Below are 18,409 nucleotides of genomic sequence, written 5' to 3' on the forward strand. Positions count from 1 at the left end.
AGGCTGTGTTCCTGGTCACTGTTCCGTAACAGGGAAAGAGTTCTCCAAGCCATATCCAAAGACCTGACTCCCTTTCTACCAGAAGTCAGTTACACAAACATCATCGGATGGTACATAACAAATAAACCTATTTATCCAAGCCAATGACAATATAAATCAGAGATGTTAGACCTTAGTTTGAAATACAATTCTGCCATACCTCAGTTTCCTTAACAGCAAAATGAGAGTGTTGGCCTCTAAGGCCCTTTCCTCCTCTAAACCCATAATCCCTATGACACTGAACACAAATTGAATTTGTCTTTTGAAGTCAGTCTCGAAAGCTCAAATGTTTTTGTGCCTATGATCTTCTAAGGTTTCTTCCAGATCTAAATCTGATAACATGAGAATAGTGGTTGTCTTTAACAGAAAGGAGGAAGGGAGAATTATTTTTTTTGGTGGGGGGACTTTATTTCCATTCTGTATGTGATGGCTAGGTGGATAGTTCTGAGTTAGCATTAGGGCCAGACTCAGACACACTTAAATAGGATGAATTTGGGGAGAGGCAGCTTCGGGGGGAGGCTTTCCGCCTTACGCATCATCTTTACCATCCTCGTAGCATTTATGCAGCACTTTTAGGGGTCTCAAAGCACCTTACAAGCCTCATCTGATCTAGGAGATAGATGCCATTATTAGGCCCAGGTGGCAGGTGAAGAAAGGGGCTGAGCGCCCAAGTGACCCGAACAGGGTCCCTGCTAGGAGCGTCTAGGGCTGACTCCCCCCAGGTCCACGCCTCACTACCTACTGGCCCTATACCTAGAGATAGCAGCGTTTTAAAAAATGATTGGGTTGTACGCATTTTGGCTTTGGGAAGGGAAGGCGAAGGCTGCCTCAAGTCCAGGGGGCGGGAACTCTGATTGCAGGTGCCTTAGGTCGGAGATCCAGGCGCGAATGAGGGGCGGGAGCAGGAAAGGAGAGGCGTGGCGAATCCGAATTGGACGGCACTTGGCTCCGCCCCCTCGCCCTATTCCTCCTCTCTCTTCCCCGGACCCTCTCCGACCACCTTGGGTAGCTGATGCTGGCACGCGCAAGGGCCGAAGGCGGGAGGGGGAGGAGCCTGACAGAGAGGAGAGACTTGGCGAATCAGGAGACACACGGGCGGCCCTTGGCACGCCCCCTTATCCCCGTCCTCTTCTTTCCCATCTCAACTACATTTCCCGGCAACCTGCGGGGCAAGGAGCGGCCATCCGTCCGGGTGCGGCGTGCGGAGGGGGCGGGACCAGAGCTGGGGCTTGGCGTCCCTTCCCCCCCCCCCTCCCCTGGCCCAGAATGGGGCGGGGCCTGCGGGCGGGCACCTCTCACCGCCTCCGCCTCCCGGCGGCCGCTACCGCGATGCCGCTCTTCATCGAGGGGCGGCGAGTCCAGCTGCCGCAGTCCGTCAGGGAAATCGTGCGGGCCCACCCGCCCCTGGAGGTGAGCGGGGCCGGGGCTCAGGAGGCCGGGGCCGGGAGCCGGGACGTGACGCGGCGCGACCCAACGAGCCAGGGACCCCCAGCGGCCTCCCTGCTCGGGCCGCCGCCCTCGGTCCGGCTGGACGAGGCTCCGAGCAAGGGTCGCCAGGCGTCTCTCGGCTTCCGGGGCCGCCCGAAGTCTAGTGTCCGAGACCGCGGCTCCCCTACGCCCGTAGCGATGGGAGCGTCCGGGGCCCGGCCCCGCCCCGCGCCGCCCCGCCCCCGGCCTCGCTTTGACTGATTGGTTCATTTCATGAACTTATAAATCTGGGGCTGCCGGGCGGGTGAAGGGACCGGAGAGGGGCTCCTCGGGCGTGGTGGCGATGGCAGTAATCATGGTTACATTTATACGAGTCTCATGATTTTAAAGCCATTTCGGGAGGTAGGTGCTGTTATCCCCCGCTTTACAGATGAGGAAACTGAGGCACAGAGAGGTTAAGTGACTTGCCCAGGAGAATACAACTTGCAGGTGTCCGAAGAGCATTCTGACTCGTCCTGAATCCCACGTCAGGGCTTACTCCATCGTCATCACTATTATTTTGGTGGTTTGTCCGCTTTAGGAAAGGACCGGTGACGTCACAGGGTGCTGCCCTGCCCTGCGCTAGGTTCTTATTGTTGTTACAGTTACAACTTACGTATATATGTAGTGGTTTGCGGTTTACCTTACAGACGCTACGTCATTGGATCCTCCCTGACAACTCTGGGCTAGCCGGCCAAATGACTTAGCTGAGGTCCTCTGGTTCATCAGTGTCTAAGGCAGGATTAGAACTTTGATCCTGCGGATGCCAGAGTCTAATGCTTACTGATCACTTGAGGGCAACATTAATGATTATTGCTTTGATTTTAAAAAAAAATCACAAGTGCCAAGCATGGAGTGAGGATGACCTGAGTCTAAATCCAGCCTCGGACACTTACCAGCTGTGTGACTCTGGGCAAGTCATTTCACCTCTGTTTGCCTCATTTTCCTTATCTGTAAAATGGGAATACTAATTCCCTACCTCCCTGGTTTGTTTTGAGGACCAAATGAGATAATACTTATAAACCGCTTAGCACAGTGCCTACATTTAATAAGTGCTATATAAAGGACAGCTGTTGTATTAGCTATTAATTCCCAAACTACCACGGAATGTCCCAGGTTAGGGGAAATGGTAGTGTAGGTATTCTGGATAACTGGCATCTCTGGAGAATAAGAGATTATTACAGTGTGTTTAGCTTTCCAGTGGCAAGTCTCTAGAGTGTCAAGGTCTTTGGGGATCTTGCAGTGTTAAAGGTTGGAGGGACCTTAGAAAACCTCAGATCCATACTTTTTATTTTACTGGTGAGGAACCTGAAGTCCAGGAGAAGGTGACTTGCCCCAGATCACTTAGCCAAGTGGCAAAGGTAGAATTTGAACTAGTTCCCCTGACTCTAACAGCCCTTACCATTCCACCACATTACCTCCTATTCTTGAATGGTTACTATTGGGCCCAGTATTCTAGCCTAGATCTGGTTTAGAATCTGGTTATTGATGGGGCTAATAGGCCAGATGAGAGGGATAGATATTAAATACTTAAGGAATCCATTCAAGGGAACCATGTGTTCCACCTGGGGTAGTCAAGGAAGGCTTCTCTATTCCTCAGTTTCCACATCGGTAAAATGAGGTTAATAGTACTTCAATACCTATCCCTTGCTGTGATTGTAAGGTAAGCATTTTGTAAACCCTAAGTGCTGTATACAAGTGTGATTTCTTCTTTATAAAGGAGAGGACATTTGAGTTGGGCTTTGAAGGATGGTTAGGTGAGGAGAACATTCTAGTTAGGAGAAGAAGGAAGAGGTGGAAAGTGTAAGGTGTGTTTAGGTGGCAATGAAACCAACCAATTTGGTTTCAGGAGAGGTTTTTCTTTATCAGAGTGGTGGAGCCAAAGCAAGGCTGAAAAGAGAATTTAGGAACAGGCTTTCTACAGGGCTTTGAATTCCTGGATGAGTTTAGATTTTATCTTCTGGACACAATTGCTTCGAAGATAAAATCTAAACTCACTGAAGAGAGATGGGACCACTTTAACGTGACTGCAAAGTGTGGAATGGATTTCAGTGAATGGAAAGTGGAGGCAGAGAAACTGGTTAGAAAGATATTGCAGCGATTTGGGTATAAGGTGATAAAAAGGGCTTGAAGCTGGGGTGAAACCAAAATCCATAGGACAGATTTAGGAGACATGAAGGAATATTTGACTAAAAGAAGAACTGACCCCACTTGGTAACTGATTCAGTATGTGTGTGTGTTTATCCTTCTTTGCTGAAGAAGACCATGACATCAGAGAAATGATGACATGACTTGTACATGACTTTGTTTTGAGTGAGAGAGGGCTGTGCAGGTCACCAGCCTCACTTCTCCTCCAGAGCCATCTGAATCCAGTGACCAGCTATTCATCAGGATGTCTGGAGATGGCCCAGGATGAGGCAATTGGGGTTAAGTGGCTTGCCCAAAATCACACAGCTAGTGAGTGTCAAGTGTTTGAGGTGAAATTTGAACTCAGGTCCTCCTGACTCTTGCACTAGTGCTCTATCCACTGCACCACCTAGCTGCCCCGAAATCAGTATGTATGGAGCTAGGAAGAGAAATTAGTTTTTAAGGTTGGGTACTTGGTAAAAAATGGTAGAAAAAAATGACAGAGAACTAAGGAGAAACTGTTGTGGGGATGGAGGAGATAAATGTGTATGTATATATATATATACACATACATACATATGTGTGTGTGCTTATATATACAAACATATGTTGGGTATCAATTAGAATTCAAAGAATTGTATTAATATTGTTTAAGAAAGTAAGGAAGTTCAGTCTACTCATTTCAGATGTAAAATGTTCTGATTTCTTTACAGGATAGCTCTGCATGTTTATTGCAAAGATGGATAAATAATACTATATAATTTTTTACTACTTGTTTGTTTGAAGGTTTGATATTCTATTTTAGCTATGTTGCTTTAACTTTTTTCTGTATTTTTTTCTTTTGGGAATCAATGAAAAGGTATGTTGAGAGTGGTTTTATAAGGTGACTGCCATTTTGCAGTTTGGTACAGAGGTGACAGTGCAATCCAAATTTTGCTTATGTGAATTTTGGTTGTTATTATAGCTTTAATTATTCCTGCACACACACACACACACACACACACACGCACACACACACGCACACATACACACACAGAGTCAGTGTCTCTGCCTCTCTCTTTCTCTCCCTCCTCACTGCGACCCCCTGCCAGGGTAGTGTAGAAGAGTCATAAAAAGTACTTCAGTTTGCATTTAGAGGAGCACAGTTGCTTTGGAGATTAAAAGATTGCTTTGGAAATTTTAGTGACCAGAACAAATGGGGAAAGATATAATTTAGAGATAGCCTAGGAAAACAGGCAGCAACAGTAATATCTCAGTGACTCTTTAAAAAAGCTGTGCCCTTTTACTGATCTAGTTTTCTTGCAAAATTGACTTGAGAGTCAATTTATTTTTTAAATTGAGTGTTTGGGAAATTTTAATTACTACTTGGATTATAATTAGTGGAAGCTTACTGTAAGATAAAAAACACTGTAGAGTTAATCAAAGTGATCTTTATATTGATTACATTTCCTTATATTTTATGAAGTGTTTATATAAAGTCATCAAGGAAGACAGCCAAGGCAAAGAGTGTGTAGTCTTAAATAAAGAAGTGTTCTAAATGTCATTTTATTGTGTCCTTATTTGAAATCTTGTTTTTGTTATGGAAAAGAAAAATTTGACAACTTTTACTTATAATAGTTTTGCTTAAATTTGTCACTTTTGATAAGGGAGTAATTGATTCAATTTCAATCCATAATTTCATGGGCATAATGAAGTTTTAAATATTATGGTATATTTTGCTAATATCAACAGAGCCTCTTAAATACACCACTTTAACTCCCTTAAAAATACACCAAATGGGAATCTCTTCCCACTTTATTCCCTGCCTCGTATAATCAGATTTCTTTGCGGTAATTCCATTTGAGGACCGTTTAAGAAGTGCTTACTGTATTCAGAGCACTATTCTGGGTGCTGGAGGAAATAGGAAGTTTGAATAAACCATCATCCTTGTCCTCATGGAACTTAGATATTTTGAAATTATAAGGTCTTATGAAAAGATTTAATTCTAATAAGGAAGAAAAATAGCGCTGAGATTTTACCATATTTCTTTCGTTAATAAATAGTTTTATTTAAATGAGCTAATTTTTTTCTTATTCTCATAACTAGATAGCTATATGACCTTTTTATTCCAGATATTTCTCAAGACATTTATCCATTTACTACAGACATATTTGTGGCTATTCCCATTTAGAGTACACTGTGGCTCTCATCAGCCCTCTCACCATTTAGCCCTCTCTAATTTATGTAACTCTTATTTTTCAATTAAACAGGAAAGAGCCAGACTTCTCAGAGGTCAGTCTGTTCAGCTTGTGGGACCCAAGGGCCTTCTCTATGTACAGCAAAGAGAGCTTGCAGTGACCTCCCCAAAGGATGGTAGGTTAGGAAGCAGTGAATTAGACAGTGACGTAAAATGCTGCTGGATATTTTATTTTTTTTCTTGTCTAAACAGGCTCGATCTCCATTCTGGGTTCTGATGACGCAACTACTTGCCACATTGTGGTCCTGAGACACACAGGTATGAAAGAGATAAAGGAAACAGTTACTTAAGTGCTGGGCTTTGGGGGAAGGGGGAGGGAAGGATTAGTTTTATTTTTAAATTGACTTTTTTCATTTCCTGCTCAGAACTTGATCTTAGTTATACATTTCCTTTTTTCTAGTCTACATATTGTTTTAAGAACCAGCTTCTCACCATTGTCAGAGTGGGTTTGCATGGCAACATGCTTTTTTTTTTTTTCATAGAAGGTTCTCGTATCTTTTGGCAACATAAAAAAATGAGGTATGAATGAACAAGTTAGACTTGTTAATTCTTGCTTTCTTACCTCATATACTTGTGCTAGCTCAGTTATCTCTTCTCAGAAATACCATGAATTCTTTCTTCCTTGTTGTTTCAGGTAATGGGGCTACCTGCATGACACATTGTGATGGATCAGATACCAAAACCGAAGTCCCTCTGATCATGAATTCCCTAAAGTCCTTGTCTAACCATACCCAGAATGGAAGGTGAGTTCCTCTAGAATAATTTTTGTACATTTTAAAGGATGGTTGAGATCTTGGGTGACTTTAGAGAAGATTACCTCCTTGGTAAAGAATATGTAGCTGCATAATAAATAGTACATCAAAGGGTCATGAGATCCTGGACTTAAAACTGAAAGGGGACCTTCAAGGTCAGCTCGCCCAGCCCCCTCATTTTACACATAAGGAATCTCAGACCCAGAAAAGATAAATGACTTTCCTAAAGTCCCACAGGTAGCATATGGAAGAGCTGGGATTTGAAAGCCAGGTCCTGTGTTGCTTCCCAAAGACCTGTGTCAAAATAGTATGTGACTGATAGAGAAATATTTATGTGACCGATAGATAGGACAGCGCGACATTGTAATTGCTCTTTTAAAACTACCCATGGTTCAGTTTTGACAGAGGGAGTTCCAGAAACTCTACTTCTTTAGATTATTGGTATTGTAGTGTAGCCTGATATAGCCAATCGAGTTGTTTATGCAGGTCATGTTCAAATGACATTTTGCCGGAGCCCTGACAGGTTATGTAGGTTTGATTTCCTTGTGAGACTTTAATTTTTTATTCTGCTACTGATTCGCTGACATAAATTAGCCATTATGATAGTCTTTACTATCATGCTATATGATTAACTGAAATAATTTTTTAAAATTGATTAAAATACAGATATTGTTTCATTTTTTTGTCTTTTTAATCACTCAACACTGTGCCCGGCACATAGTAGGCTCTATATGTATTGATTGCAAAGGAAAGAGCCACAATTATGCTATCTATTGTAATTATTTAACAGTAAGTACTGGAGCAGCTGGATGGCTCAGTGGATACAGCACTGGCCCTCGATTCAGGAGGATCTGAGTTCAGAAGTGGCCTCATACACTTTACTAGCTGTGTGACCTTGGGCAAGTCATTTAACTCCCATTGCTTCCTCCCCACCAAAAAAAAAAGAAAAGAAAAAATTACATGATCATGGAATGCTATTCCTTTCATGGAACTTATAAAATATAAAGGTGTGCTCAAGATCGTAAATCTCGAATGATTTTGTACCAAAGTGTTTAACAAACATGTCTGGATATTAGATAGAGAATGTGGTGTTGCATAACTTTTAATTTTGTAGTACTGTCTTTCTGTAGGCTGATAATTGTTTTGATTGAAACTCAAAATGTTAATCCAGTTTAATATTAAAATATTAAGAGAACAGAGTGCAGAATCGATTTTGGATGGCATTGCCAAACTGCTAACTTGTGGGTGTATTTTAACTTTTCTTTAATATTATTCCATCTTTGTTAGGTTAGAAGTACATCTAGTTGGAGGTTTCAATGACGATAGGCAATTGTCACAAAAACTTACAAATCAGCTTCTTAGTAAGTGCATTTTCTTTCTTTTTTACCTTGGGCAGAAGGTCAGGGATGGAGGAGGGGAAGCATGTTTTTTCTTACTTTCTGTCCCAGAGCTCTTAGTTTTGTTTGGGAGAGGATGTTCAAAGATCTCACCAAGAAATGGTCCCTGGGTTGATACTGTCAAGTGGCCAAGTTAAAGCTGTAGTGTGCCTTGTTTGATTATGTACGAACAGGATTTCTGAGAGAAAATTTTGAAACAGTATTTTCTAAAACATTATATTCTCTGAAAGGATTAAACAGAACCACCTTCTTGACTTCAAAATAAAATGCCAATTTTAAAGTACAATTGATAGATATGCAATTAGTATAGAAGAAATAATAATTTATCTTTAGCCAGATGGGCATGCTGAGCCTGGATCAGGGAGACAAGTTTAAATCCAGCCTCAGACATTCAGTGGCTGTGTGATCCTGGACAAGTCACTCTCTGTCTGCCCCAGTTCCAGCACCTGCCTCCAGGGTGATTGTGAGGATCAAATGAGATAATATTTAGGAAGCGCTTAGCACAGTGCCTGACACATGGGAGGTGCTTAATAAATCCATCCTTCCTCCTTTCCTCCCTTCCTTTCTTTCCTTCTCTTCCTCCTTCCCTCCCTTCTTTCTCCATATGAAAGGAAAAGAATTCATTTCAAGTACCCACAGTGTCTTTTTACTCTTTACCTTCTCTCTTGCCCTCAGGCACTAAGGGTTCTAGCTATACGTCCAGTTCCTTTTGGGGGTTCAAGCACTGAATAATTGCTACATATTTGTTGTGGGGAATGGGATGCTGCTTCTCTGGTGGTGACAGCCTGCTTGGTTAATGGTCTCAGATAGACAGCAGGGTAATTCATATGGCTTATCCCAGCCATCCTGTCTTTGTGCTCAGTGCATGTACTGCCAGTCTAAGTCATTTTAATTTCTCTCAAAATTTTAATTGTAGACGAATTTGACAGACAGGAAGATGACATTCACTTAATGACTTTCTGTGTGACAGGTAAGTACACATGCTCCCCACTAAACAGTAGCAGTGCAAAGTATCTTGCATTTAGTCAGTTTTTAGTAAATATTTGTTAGCCATGATGGTGTTGATGAAGACCCCAGTTTTTTACTGCTTCCTATGTCAGAACTGGCACAGATAATTGGAAAGGATTTGGGTTATCCCTACCATGATGTGACTAGTTCTCCCTGCTGTTGTATACTGTACAGCTGGTTTTGACAGCAACCATACTGGTATTCCTAAAACTCAGATCTGACTATATCACCCCCTGCTCACAAATCTTCAGGACTCCCTATTGCCTCTAGAGTTAAAAAACAAAATTTTTAGTCTGATATTTAAAGCTATTCACAGTCTATCCCCCTTTTCAGTCCCACTTAATCTAATTTACCATTTAACACAGTGTCCATTCCAGTATGACTGGCCTGCTAGCCATTCCTTGCACTTGACATTCCGTTTCGGTGCTTTCCGAGAATGCACTTTTGTCTCTTCTGCTTTGTAGAATCCCTAGCCTTTTTTTTAGAGCATAGTTCAGATGCTGCCTTCCATAGGATGCTTTTCCTGATGCCCCAGTTATCAGCACTCTTTCTCTCTTGAAATTACTTTGTATGGAATTTTTATTTCCTTATCTGTGTACGTATCATATCCACTAAGTAGGAAGCAAGCTCCTCCAAAACAGGAATGTCATGATTTTTGTCTTTGTATTGTAGCACCTCAAACAGTTCTAAAAGTCATCATTTATTTTGATATGATCAAAGCTCCAAGAGACGTAGCAGGGAAACATGAGACTGTAAATTCTATTTATGTTCTAGTTTTCACCTTTGAAAGATGGGGTGTCTTTCTTGTTCTCTTTTGCAGGACAAAATGAAGTTTTCTTTACCTCCTCTTCACACAATATTATGTTTTTCAAAGTTGCTGTAATTACTTTTGTTGCTTTGTTGGTTTTTTTTAAATAGAATTAAATGATCGAGAAGAAAATGAAAATCATTTTCCAGTAGTTTGTGGGATTGGTAAGTACTAGTAACAACCAAGAAAAGAGATGCAAAAGCACTTTATAAATGCTGTCTGAATAGAAGGTGTTATTATCTTTTCAAGACAGAGATCAGGGTTGTGTGTGGGAGTCTAAGGGTGAAATTTGGTCCCCAAACAGTTACCACTGAACGTGGTGGTCTCTGCTGCCGGATAGATTCTTTCATGTTATAAACCATAGTGCTCTGTGATCAGGGATATGGGTTGCAGCTTTGTAGGACACTAGTTGGCTTTGCTTTAATCCAGGGTGACAGACTGACCCACCCACCTTAATTCAGCCATTATGCAACAGCAATGGCCACGAGAGCAGTTATCCCATATTGTTTACTACAAGTTGGTCACCAACTTGACTTGAGGAAAAACAACTCAAAGTGAATGTCCAGTGAATGTTTTATTGACATTTTTCTGAAGGGACAGAATATAATTTTGAGTGAATTTCAATCTGATTCTGGAAATTTATGCTTAATATTTGCCAGTTCAGGTCAGAGAATTATGTAGGGGGAAACATGCCCTTCACTGATGCATATCCCCATTCTTCTCCTGTGGGATCCTTATCTGTGTCCTGCCAGCCATCTTCCATAAATGTTTTCCCCAACAAGATGGAGGTCTGGCTTTTGTTCCTTTACAATCTTGAGATACCAATGTAGCATTCACACTGTTCAACTGTTGTATTATTGCTACATGACCAGTCTATCTTATTTTCTTGTCATACATGTTAACGGTGTTTTAAAATCACACCTTATATGCAAATTTATCATTGGTTACAGGTTATAGCCTACTTAAACCTGCCATATGTCATTCATTTGCCTTTTGAGTTACTTGTAACTTGGATAATTTGATGTTTTTTTTTGAGATCATGGTGTTTCATGATTCTCAAATAACTTCACTGGGAGAACATTGTTAATTAGGACAATTTTGTTAATGAATGTTTGCATAAAGATTGAAAGCTCTGGAGGTACCTTTTACTTTTCCCTTATCCCCCATATCCAGGTATTTGTCAGTATGGTTGATTTTATTTACGCATCTCTTTGCCTTCCAGGCTGAACTCAGGCACCACTTCTTCAGAGCTGCTCTTGTCAGTTTTCTAACTTCCTCCTAAAAGCATTCCCTCCCTCTCTCTCCACATTTTCCTAGAGCACTTTGGTTGAACATCTTTGTCTCATCATCCCCTGCCTTGTGTCCTATTTGTCTGTGTTTTGTATCTTCAGAGAGACATACTGCCCAGGTCTTAGCTCAGTTAGGAGGGATGCCCCATAGCGTCTGTCCGTCAGTGCATATCTGGGATAGATTGAAAAGAGCTGGGCCTAGAGCTACACAGAAAGAGGAGAGGCAACTCTCAAGCTTCCCATGGGAAAAGGAAAAAAAAAGCTCATTTTATAAATGCTCACATCCTCCCAGCATCACTCTATCACATGAGATGTGTAATACAACAATCTCCCAGGAATTCAAACCAAGTATAAACAAGACAGTGAGAGGTGTATGGTAGATGTGAGTGGGCTGTAACCTAACCAATGTAAGGATGTCACTGGGGAGATGTACGAGAGGCTGGCAACATGGGCAGAGTGGGAGAGGACAGGCAGCGAGCCAGAATGCTCAATTGTCTTCTCCTAACGTAGGAGAAATGGAGGAAGGCCGCTGGCAGGGAGCAACGCTCCCCTGAGCAAAGCTGTGGGAGGACATAGGTAAGGGTGGCACAGGATGGACAGGCTTGGAAGGCTTGTGATCTGCATTGGAGGAAACTCCCAAATCAGTGAGGTCAAAAATCCCATTTGACTACCAGAACAGTGTCTTATTCATAATGGATTGCTTAATAATTGTTGAATTGAATTGGAGGATAGCCTTCTCCCTATATTTCATTGGAAAACTACAAACATTTATTATTTCTCTGTGTTTATACTTCAGTGAGATGGATTGTAAATTCAGTACTTTATTTTCCAAATATTGTCTTTCGTGAATGTAGATCTCAAAACATGAAAATGTCCCTTTTTATTCAATTGCCTTTTAATTTCAAAATACCTTTTTGCTGTCACAGCTATCAACATTAAAACCGCAGAGATTTTCAGGGCCACATTTCCAGAGAGAGGCCCAGAGGAAGAGTTGCGTTCTGCTCGCTCTTTAACTGGAGGACCAGTGAGTGATAAAACTTTTTTTCAATGTTAAGGGTTTAAATTTTTTAAATGCATCATAGTTTCATGTTACATTGGAGCCTCAGGACTCCAAGATATATCCAACCAAAGTATTTCAAGACGATTGTAACCTTTTAAATGAGAAAATGCTGATGTGTTTACTAGTCTTGTGAAGTTGTGAACTGATATTGGACATGGAAGAAAATTAGATATTGGGGTGCAGCCAACTGAATACTTTAACATAGTAAGTTTCTCCCTTTCTGACCCCCAACAGATAAACAGGCTGGTATAAACATACATTGCTGTTTATATAACGTGCAAAGCCCATAGGGCTGCCATATGAATTTTTTCTTTTTTCGTTTTCTTACTTCCTGGATCTTGGAGGGGAGCCAGAGGGGAACAGAAGCAGCTTTTTTCCTTTTCTATCTAGGAACTCATTATTCCCCCACAGGAAAAAAAATGGCCTGCAGTTATTTAGGTAGAATCAGTACATACCCTTCAGAACTGTGTTTATGGAATCAATCTAACAAGTAAGAAGTAGAATTTACTGGATGCAGATTGGAGCATGAATGAGCTTTAGGTTTGTGGGTTGGACCTTCCTGTAGGCCAGTTAGTTTTACTTGATTCTGTGGTCAATGACCAACAAGTACCTTTAGCCTACCTCTGTATCTTAAAGGGTTATTATCCATGAGGTTGAAACTTTGCATCAATAGTAGATCCTAAAATGTTTATTATATATTTCAGGGGTTTGTTCTTAATTTTTTTGTCCTGAACTTCACAAACACCAAACAACATTTCCACATACAAAGTAGAACAGAAAAAGAGGATTGTACAGGAAACTACTTGTGTTCAGCTGGCTTTTCTCTTTATGTGGACAATAAATTCGACATGTAACTCTCAAAGCTGTCATGCCTGCCTGATTTCTTCTGTTCTCTTCATCTTTAAAACTGCTTCAATACTTTTTTTCTCTCTCTTTTGGGGGAGGAGCAGAGCCCATCCCTACGCTCCTTCCTCCCCACTGAAAATTCAGGCACTTTTTAAGGATAATAATAACACTGCTGCTGCTGAATCCAATGTAGTGTAAATCACTTCAAAATGAACAACGTGCCAGTAGGCCTTTCAGAGCTGGTGGACGCATACAACCTTTCAACTTCCTGTCCCAGATATAGTAAAACTGTTTTTGCCCTTTCCTGACCAACTGCCGTAAATACAGTTAAGCAAAGCTTTGCTCCAGACACCGTTCAGAACATTGTCACTTTTGCAGTCTGTCTTTAGAGTCCTCTTCTCTCTTCAATCCTCCCTTCGTCCAATTCAGCTCAACAAGCACTTTTTGTCTACTCCATGGCCTACGCTGTGGTCATTCCTGGGAATTCAAAGAGTTGACTTCCTAACAGAAATCTTATATCCAGTTCTAGGAGTAGTGGGCAGAAACCATAAAGAAAACGAACTTGGGATTGACGTCAAGAAGAATTTCTTAATTGAAGCCATGCAAAGGTAGAACTAGGCCAGGTAGTAAATGGTTTTCCTTCCATCAGAGGTTTTCAGTCAAATGCTGTTAACTCTTTCAGTGTGTATTTGTCAGAATTCCCTCTCCGATATAAATTGTGCTAGACGGCTTCTTGAAGCCCCATTCAAATGCTAGAATTCTGTGATTTCCCAGGAGTGAAATTTCCTTAAAAGATGAAATTTGATGCTTCTCTCTTGAAATTTTTATTAGATGATTAATATTTATGATGCAAAGACAGAACAACTTCATATTGGACCTTATTTCTGGAGGCCTTTTCCTCGTGTGGATTTTTGGCTTCAACAAGATGATAAACAGCTATTAGAGGTGAGATATGATACAGTAGAGAGAAGCCTGAACTTAGTGAGAGCTGGACCTTAGCCTTGGTTTTTCTTCTGACCAGTTTTCTCTTCACTTTTTTACATTTGTTCCCTCATCTGTAAAATGAGGGGATTAGATTAGTCCTTTCCACTTCTGAAATTCTTTTCTAACTACCTTTCCCTGCAAGAATTATAAATTTTTAGGTGGGCCTTGAACAGACCTCATTATTTCTTTAGTAACAAATGATGTTTGGTACTAGAAATGAAATTTTCTTTCAAGAACAATTGTGTTAACATTGTGTACAGGCTATTACTGTGTCATATGGCTTAATTGAACCTTGCTTCTGTTTCCCTATCTGTATCATAAAAATTTGGCTTATTAATGTCTGGAGGAAACTTGCATATTTTAATTTATATTACTGTCAAAATAAGGAAATCTGGTAAGGCTTATCTTTCCTCTCACAATATCTTATTTTTCAGAATCTTTCCACTTCGCCTCTTGCCGAGCCACCCCACTTTGTTCCACACATCAGATCTACATTGATGTTTTTAAAAAAATATCCATTTCCAGGTAACTCACTGTTTCCTGGAAATAGGGCTCTACTCTACAAAAAAAATGAAGGAGGATTATGGGAAAAGATTTCTTCGCCAGGAAGCTAAATGTAGGCATTTGCAACTAAACAAAAAGCCTTATATGTGTAACCCTGGCAAAGGCAACTGGCTCTGAGTGGAGAGAACATGAATTTTGAAATCTGCCAGCGTGAAGTCTGATGTTTCATTCCTCAGTGTCTTTTAAGTCCTTTTCAAAATAAAACCTTATTTTGGCAGAGGTACTTGTTCATATTATTGCTTTATGAAAAAAAAACAGTAAATGTCCAGATTTTTAGAATGCTAAAAAAGTAACCATTTTTCTCTCTCCAGGCCTACATTTCTTTCTTGATCTAGAGTAACTATTGGTCAGAATTTTTTATTCCTCTTTTACAATAGACAGATAAAGATAGTGAAACTGGTGGAACATTTTTAAACAGTCTTAAATACTATTGTATAGTGTGGTGTTATTTAAATGAGAAAAATTTCTAAGTAATGAAGGGAGATGAGAGGTTCTGGAGGGAGAGTTAAGCTGGTGGATATAAGGAATTAAGAATTACTTGCATAAAGATAATTAAACTTATCGAAGCTGAGATTACTGCAAGATTATTGTGGAGACTGCAAACAGAAAAAGAGAGACCAGCACATAATCTTAGGAGGTAGGAGATGGATGCATGAAACCAAAAACCAAAAAAGGAAGTCAGACAGGCAAGAAAGGAAGCAAGAGTGGCCCAGGGAGAAAAAAATAGCAGTGTCAGAAGCTGAGGAAGGAATCTTTTGTGCCTTCTGGGACCCAAGATGACTAAGTATGACCAGGGTTTTCCAGAGCAAAGTTCCACATATCCTTGGGCACCCCAGTAGGAGACATCACCAACTGTGTGGATACATCACCAACTGTGTGGATAGTGCCAGTGCCAAGAATGTACGCACTAGCTCTGCCTGAGCAGGCTTCCTAAAGCTAGTGTGGGTGACACAGTAATGGTCAGTCAAAAAGGGGAAACCAGGGCTGCAACAGGAGGTGTATCCACTAGTGACAATACAGAAGCAGGAGTCACACTAGAGGAAAAATGTTTCTGTATTTTGAAGATGGGACATGGGTCACAATAAATAATAAATGTGGCATGAAAGGTTTTGCTATCACAGGGCCTGTTTCCAAGGAGTGTGTTGGGATTGACTCCCCTACAATTCATAGTATTTTTACTTTGTGTAACTAAAGTGTCTGCCTGTTTAAAAAAAAAAAAAAAGCTAATGAAGGTTGAAGGGTAGAATAAGGGAAATGAAAATCCTTATTTACCATAGCATCAGTTTTCTCAGAAGAGTAGTGATGCCATCTGTTGACATCTAAGGTCCCTTCCAGCTTCACATCTCGGAACCTATGAGAGATGGTTGGTATTGGAAGCCAGAGGAAAAGATCTAGCACAGACACAATGGGGATCATGATAAAGAAATGCCAGATGTGATTAGAGTACATGAATCTGTAGTAAACTCAGTTCCAATAGTTGGGTGACTTTCTGCACCATTCAGCAGTTACAGAGTAGGAATTGAAAAGGTGAATGGATATTGGAGGGAACCCAGGGTTCAGGACTGCCCCATGGCATAATGGAAGGAAGGGGACCTGGTCAACTAGACTGAGGAAACACATAATGAAGGCTAGAACAGAAGTAGTCATCATGCTCATTTACTTAATAGTAAGGTTTATTGTATATGAACTCAATTCATATGTAACAATTTCAAGAACCTTTATTGAATCCAACATTCAAATAGTATCGAAAGGGTGAAGTTCTATTTCAGCAAAAACAAACCATTTTAACAATTCCAAATATAAAAACATTAAAAATTAATTTATTTATAGATAATTTTATCCCCCAACTCTTATGAGTTAATATACTTCATTGCACCAAATAAACTATAAGGAAGACCATTTGCCTTTTGATCATCTGCTCAAGTGAAAAATTGTACTTTTAAGAGAAGTGCCAAATGTCAAGAATCACATTAAATCAGAAAGTAATTACAGGTTTAACATGGGGTAACTAAGGCTCCCAAAATTAAAATCAACAAGCCTAATGTGAAATATGAGTAAAGGTATGCTGTAAGAATAGTCTATGTTGCCTGACTCCAGAAGGCAAAAGGGCCAGCAAAAATGTAAATGAAATATTCAGCAGGTTTTATGAGTTAGGGTGAGTAGTAGGCTGTTTCCATTTTAAACTCAAGAGCAGACCAGCTCTCCTCTGGGGAAGATCACACTTCTGTACCTTATTTTTTAAAATTTTTTTTAAAAGCTTTTGTCTTTTATTGATGAATTGGGTCCAACAAGGAAATGTAACTGAAAAAAGCCTCTGAGTCAACTTCTGATAAAGGATAAAGTTATATTTAAATTAAAATTATAGGTTGTGTGCTACAGTGCATAAGATTTGGTTTTATACATCTCTACCAGACTTTAAGTTAATCAAAGCAAACAAAAACCAGCACAATCTGTGTTTCACTTTGTTAATTTATAACTTCCACCTGTAAAAATATACACGGGAAAGAGACTTCAGTTATGGTTGCTCTATACATTTAATAATCTGTTTACAAATAGTGCATAGGGAAGAAAATGGATTTATGGCAGAGAATAAAGTCTCAGACTGAAATGCTGCCCATTCTAATGTGCTTGACAGTCTTGTCAGAACACAATTTGGTAGAGTGGACACAGTCCCTACTTAAGTCTCCAGGACGCACAGCAGGGGGCATGACAGGTGGGGCTCAGGCGTTCATATTTACAAGAGCATTTAAACCCGTTCTCCTTGAAACAAAAGACATAGGTTATGAGACCAATTTGGTATGAAAATGCTACAATTCCATAAAATAAAACTTTACACCAACTAAACAGAGGCAGCCAAGCCAAGTGAGTTTCTAGTAAGTGACGTGTCATCTTTGCCTGCAGGATGGAAGTCCAGTGAGCAGCAGCCAAAGAGAAGTGTTTATCAAGAAGTGACCATGTGCAACCCAATCACTTAAGCTTATGTTAGAAGGATCAGGGCAAGTATTTCAGGTGACACACCTGAAGTTATAACTGTTGCTTGTAAATAATAGCAAGTATTTAAAGAAACTTTAAAAAAATTCTTTTTCAACTTCTTAGTGTTGCTAAAGATGTGTAGGGTTGAAGCAACAGCCACAAACTGGCCTATAAACAAATGAACTGACCAGCACAGAGAAAGCCTGGTTTTCAGCCACACCTTTGTGCAAGAATTCCAGTTAATTACAAATTGCAATAGTTCTTGCTGTCCTAATGTGGCACCATTCACATTTTGTATATATCCTTACCATCCCTGGCACACAGGGAATACGGTCAATCTATGAAGTCAGAATTTTATCTTAAGCTTTCTGGTTCTTCTGCTTGAGTGCGGTCATTGTCCAGGTGCTGAGATCCATCCCTCGGAACTGCCTCACTTTGGTCTGTTGCCTGTGGGACACAATCCCCAGTCTGCGGCTCGGGGCTGCTCAAGTTTGGAGTGCCCTGTTCTTCCCCACCAGAGACAGCTGAAGCCTGTTGTTCTACCTTTTCTAAATCTTCAACATGAGTCACTGAGCTTGTCTCACTAAAGGCATCTGAGCCTCTTAAAGATCTTTTAAAAAGTTTTTGACCTGGAATAAATTTGAATAAATGCACCATTAAAAGACAGAAGACATTAAAATAAAATCTTTACTTTAAAAAAGTAAGCAAAGAAAGTTAAAAATTGCTTCACTTAGTAGTGAGTGTAGTTAAACTGAAATCCCTGCAAAGATAATGGAGTCAAGAAGGAGAATTTTGAGCATGAGAGTATTAAAGGTTACATAGTACAAAAACTGAAGAGCTAATTAAACTAGTCTTAATT

The 18,409-nt window shown here is 40.5% G+C and overlaps 2 protein-coding genes across 9 annotated transcripts in view; one reads left to right on the plus strand and one right to left on the minus strand.

The window, feature by feature from the left end:
• Positions 1-1,207: 1,207 nt before the first annotated feature.
• Positions 1,208-14,796, plus strand: NTAN1 (N-terminal asparagine amidase). 6 transcript variants are annotated; one of them, XM_072610206.1, is made up of 10 exons: positions 1,208-1,449; positions 5,883-5,985; positions 6,062-6,127; positions 6,504-6,612; positions 7,909-7,982; positions 8,935-8,988; positions 9,945-9,998; positions 12,050-12,147; positions 13,861-13,974; positions 14,448-14,796. In XM_072610206.1, the coding sequence occupies exons 1-10, from the start codon at positions 1,306-1,308 to the stop codon at positions 14,625-14,627; spliced, it is 996 nt and encodes a 331-aa protein (XP_072466307.1). In that variant the 5' UTR covers positions 1,208-1,305; the 3' UTR covers positions 14,628-14,796. The 6 variants fall into 6 exon arrangements, with proteins under 6 accessions (XP_072466307.1, XP_072466330.1, XP_072466315.1 ...); XM_072610223.1 differs by lacking the exon at positions 1,208-1,449 and adding an exon at positions 1,716-1,869; XM_072610229.1 differs by lacking the exons at positions 13,861-13,974; positions 14,448-14,796 and adding an exon at positions 12,888-13,045 and having other exon boundaries at positions 1,278-1,449.
• A 1,433-nt stretch (positions 14,797-16,229) lies between these two features.
• Positions 16,230-18,409, minus strand: part of PDXDC1 (pyridoxal dependent decarboxylase domain containing 1) — a 56,838-nt gene continuing 54,658 nt past the window's right edge. For all 3 annotated transcript variants that reach the window (XM_072610173.1, XM_072610164.1, XM_072610154.1), the window contains exon 23: positions 16,230-18,179. In XM_072610173.1, coding sequence (XP_072466274.1) covers positions 17,905-18,179 — 275 coding nt within the window. In that variant the 3' untranslated portion in view covers positions 16,230-17,904. The remainder of the gene's footprint in view (positions 18,180-18,409) is intronic.

This window comes from Notamacropus eugenii, chromosome 1, assembly GCF_028372415.1.
Source record: "Notamacropus eugenii isolate mMacEug1 chromosome 1, mMacEug1.pri_v2, whole genome shotgun sequence".
In the NCBI taxonomy this organism is placed as follows: Eukaryota; Metazoa; Chordata; class Mammalia; order Diprotodontia; family Macropodidae; genus Notamacropus; species Notamacropus eugenii.

What these genes read in the sequence shown, in the direction of transcription:
- NTAN1 (XM_072610206.1), top strand. Translation starts at nt 1,306, where the DNA reads ATGGGGCGGGGCCTGCGGGCGGGCACCTCTCACCGCCTCCGCCTCCCG. An exon ending in AGTGACCTCCCCAAAGGATG is followed by an intron (nt 5,986 to 6,061) that starts GTAGGTTAGGAA and finishes TTGTCTAAACAG; the next exon opens with GCTCGATCTCCATTCTGGGT. An exon ending in AATGACTTTCTGTGTGACAG is followed by an intron (nt 8,989 to 9,944) that starts GTAAGTACACAT and finishes TTTTTTAAATAG; the next exon opens with AATTAAATGATCGAGAAGAA.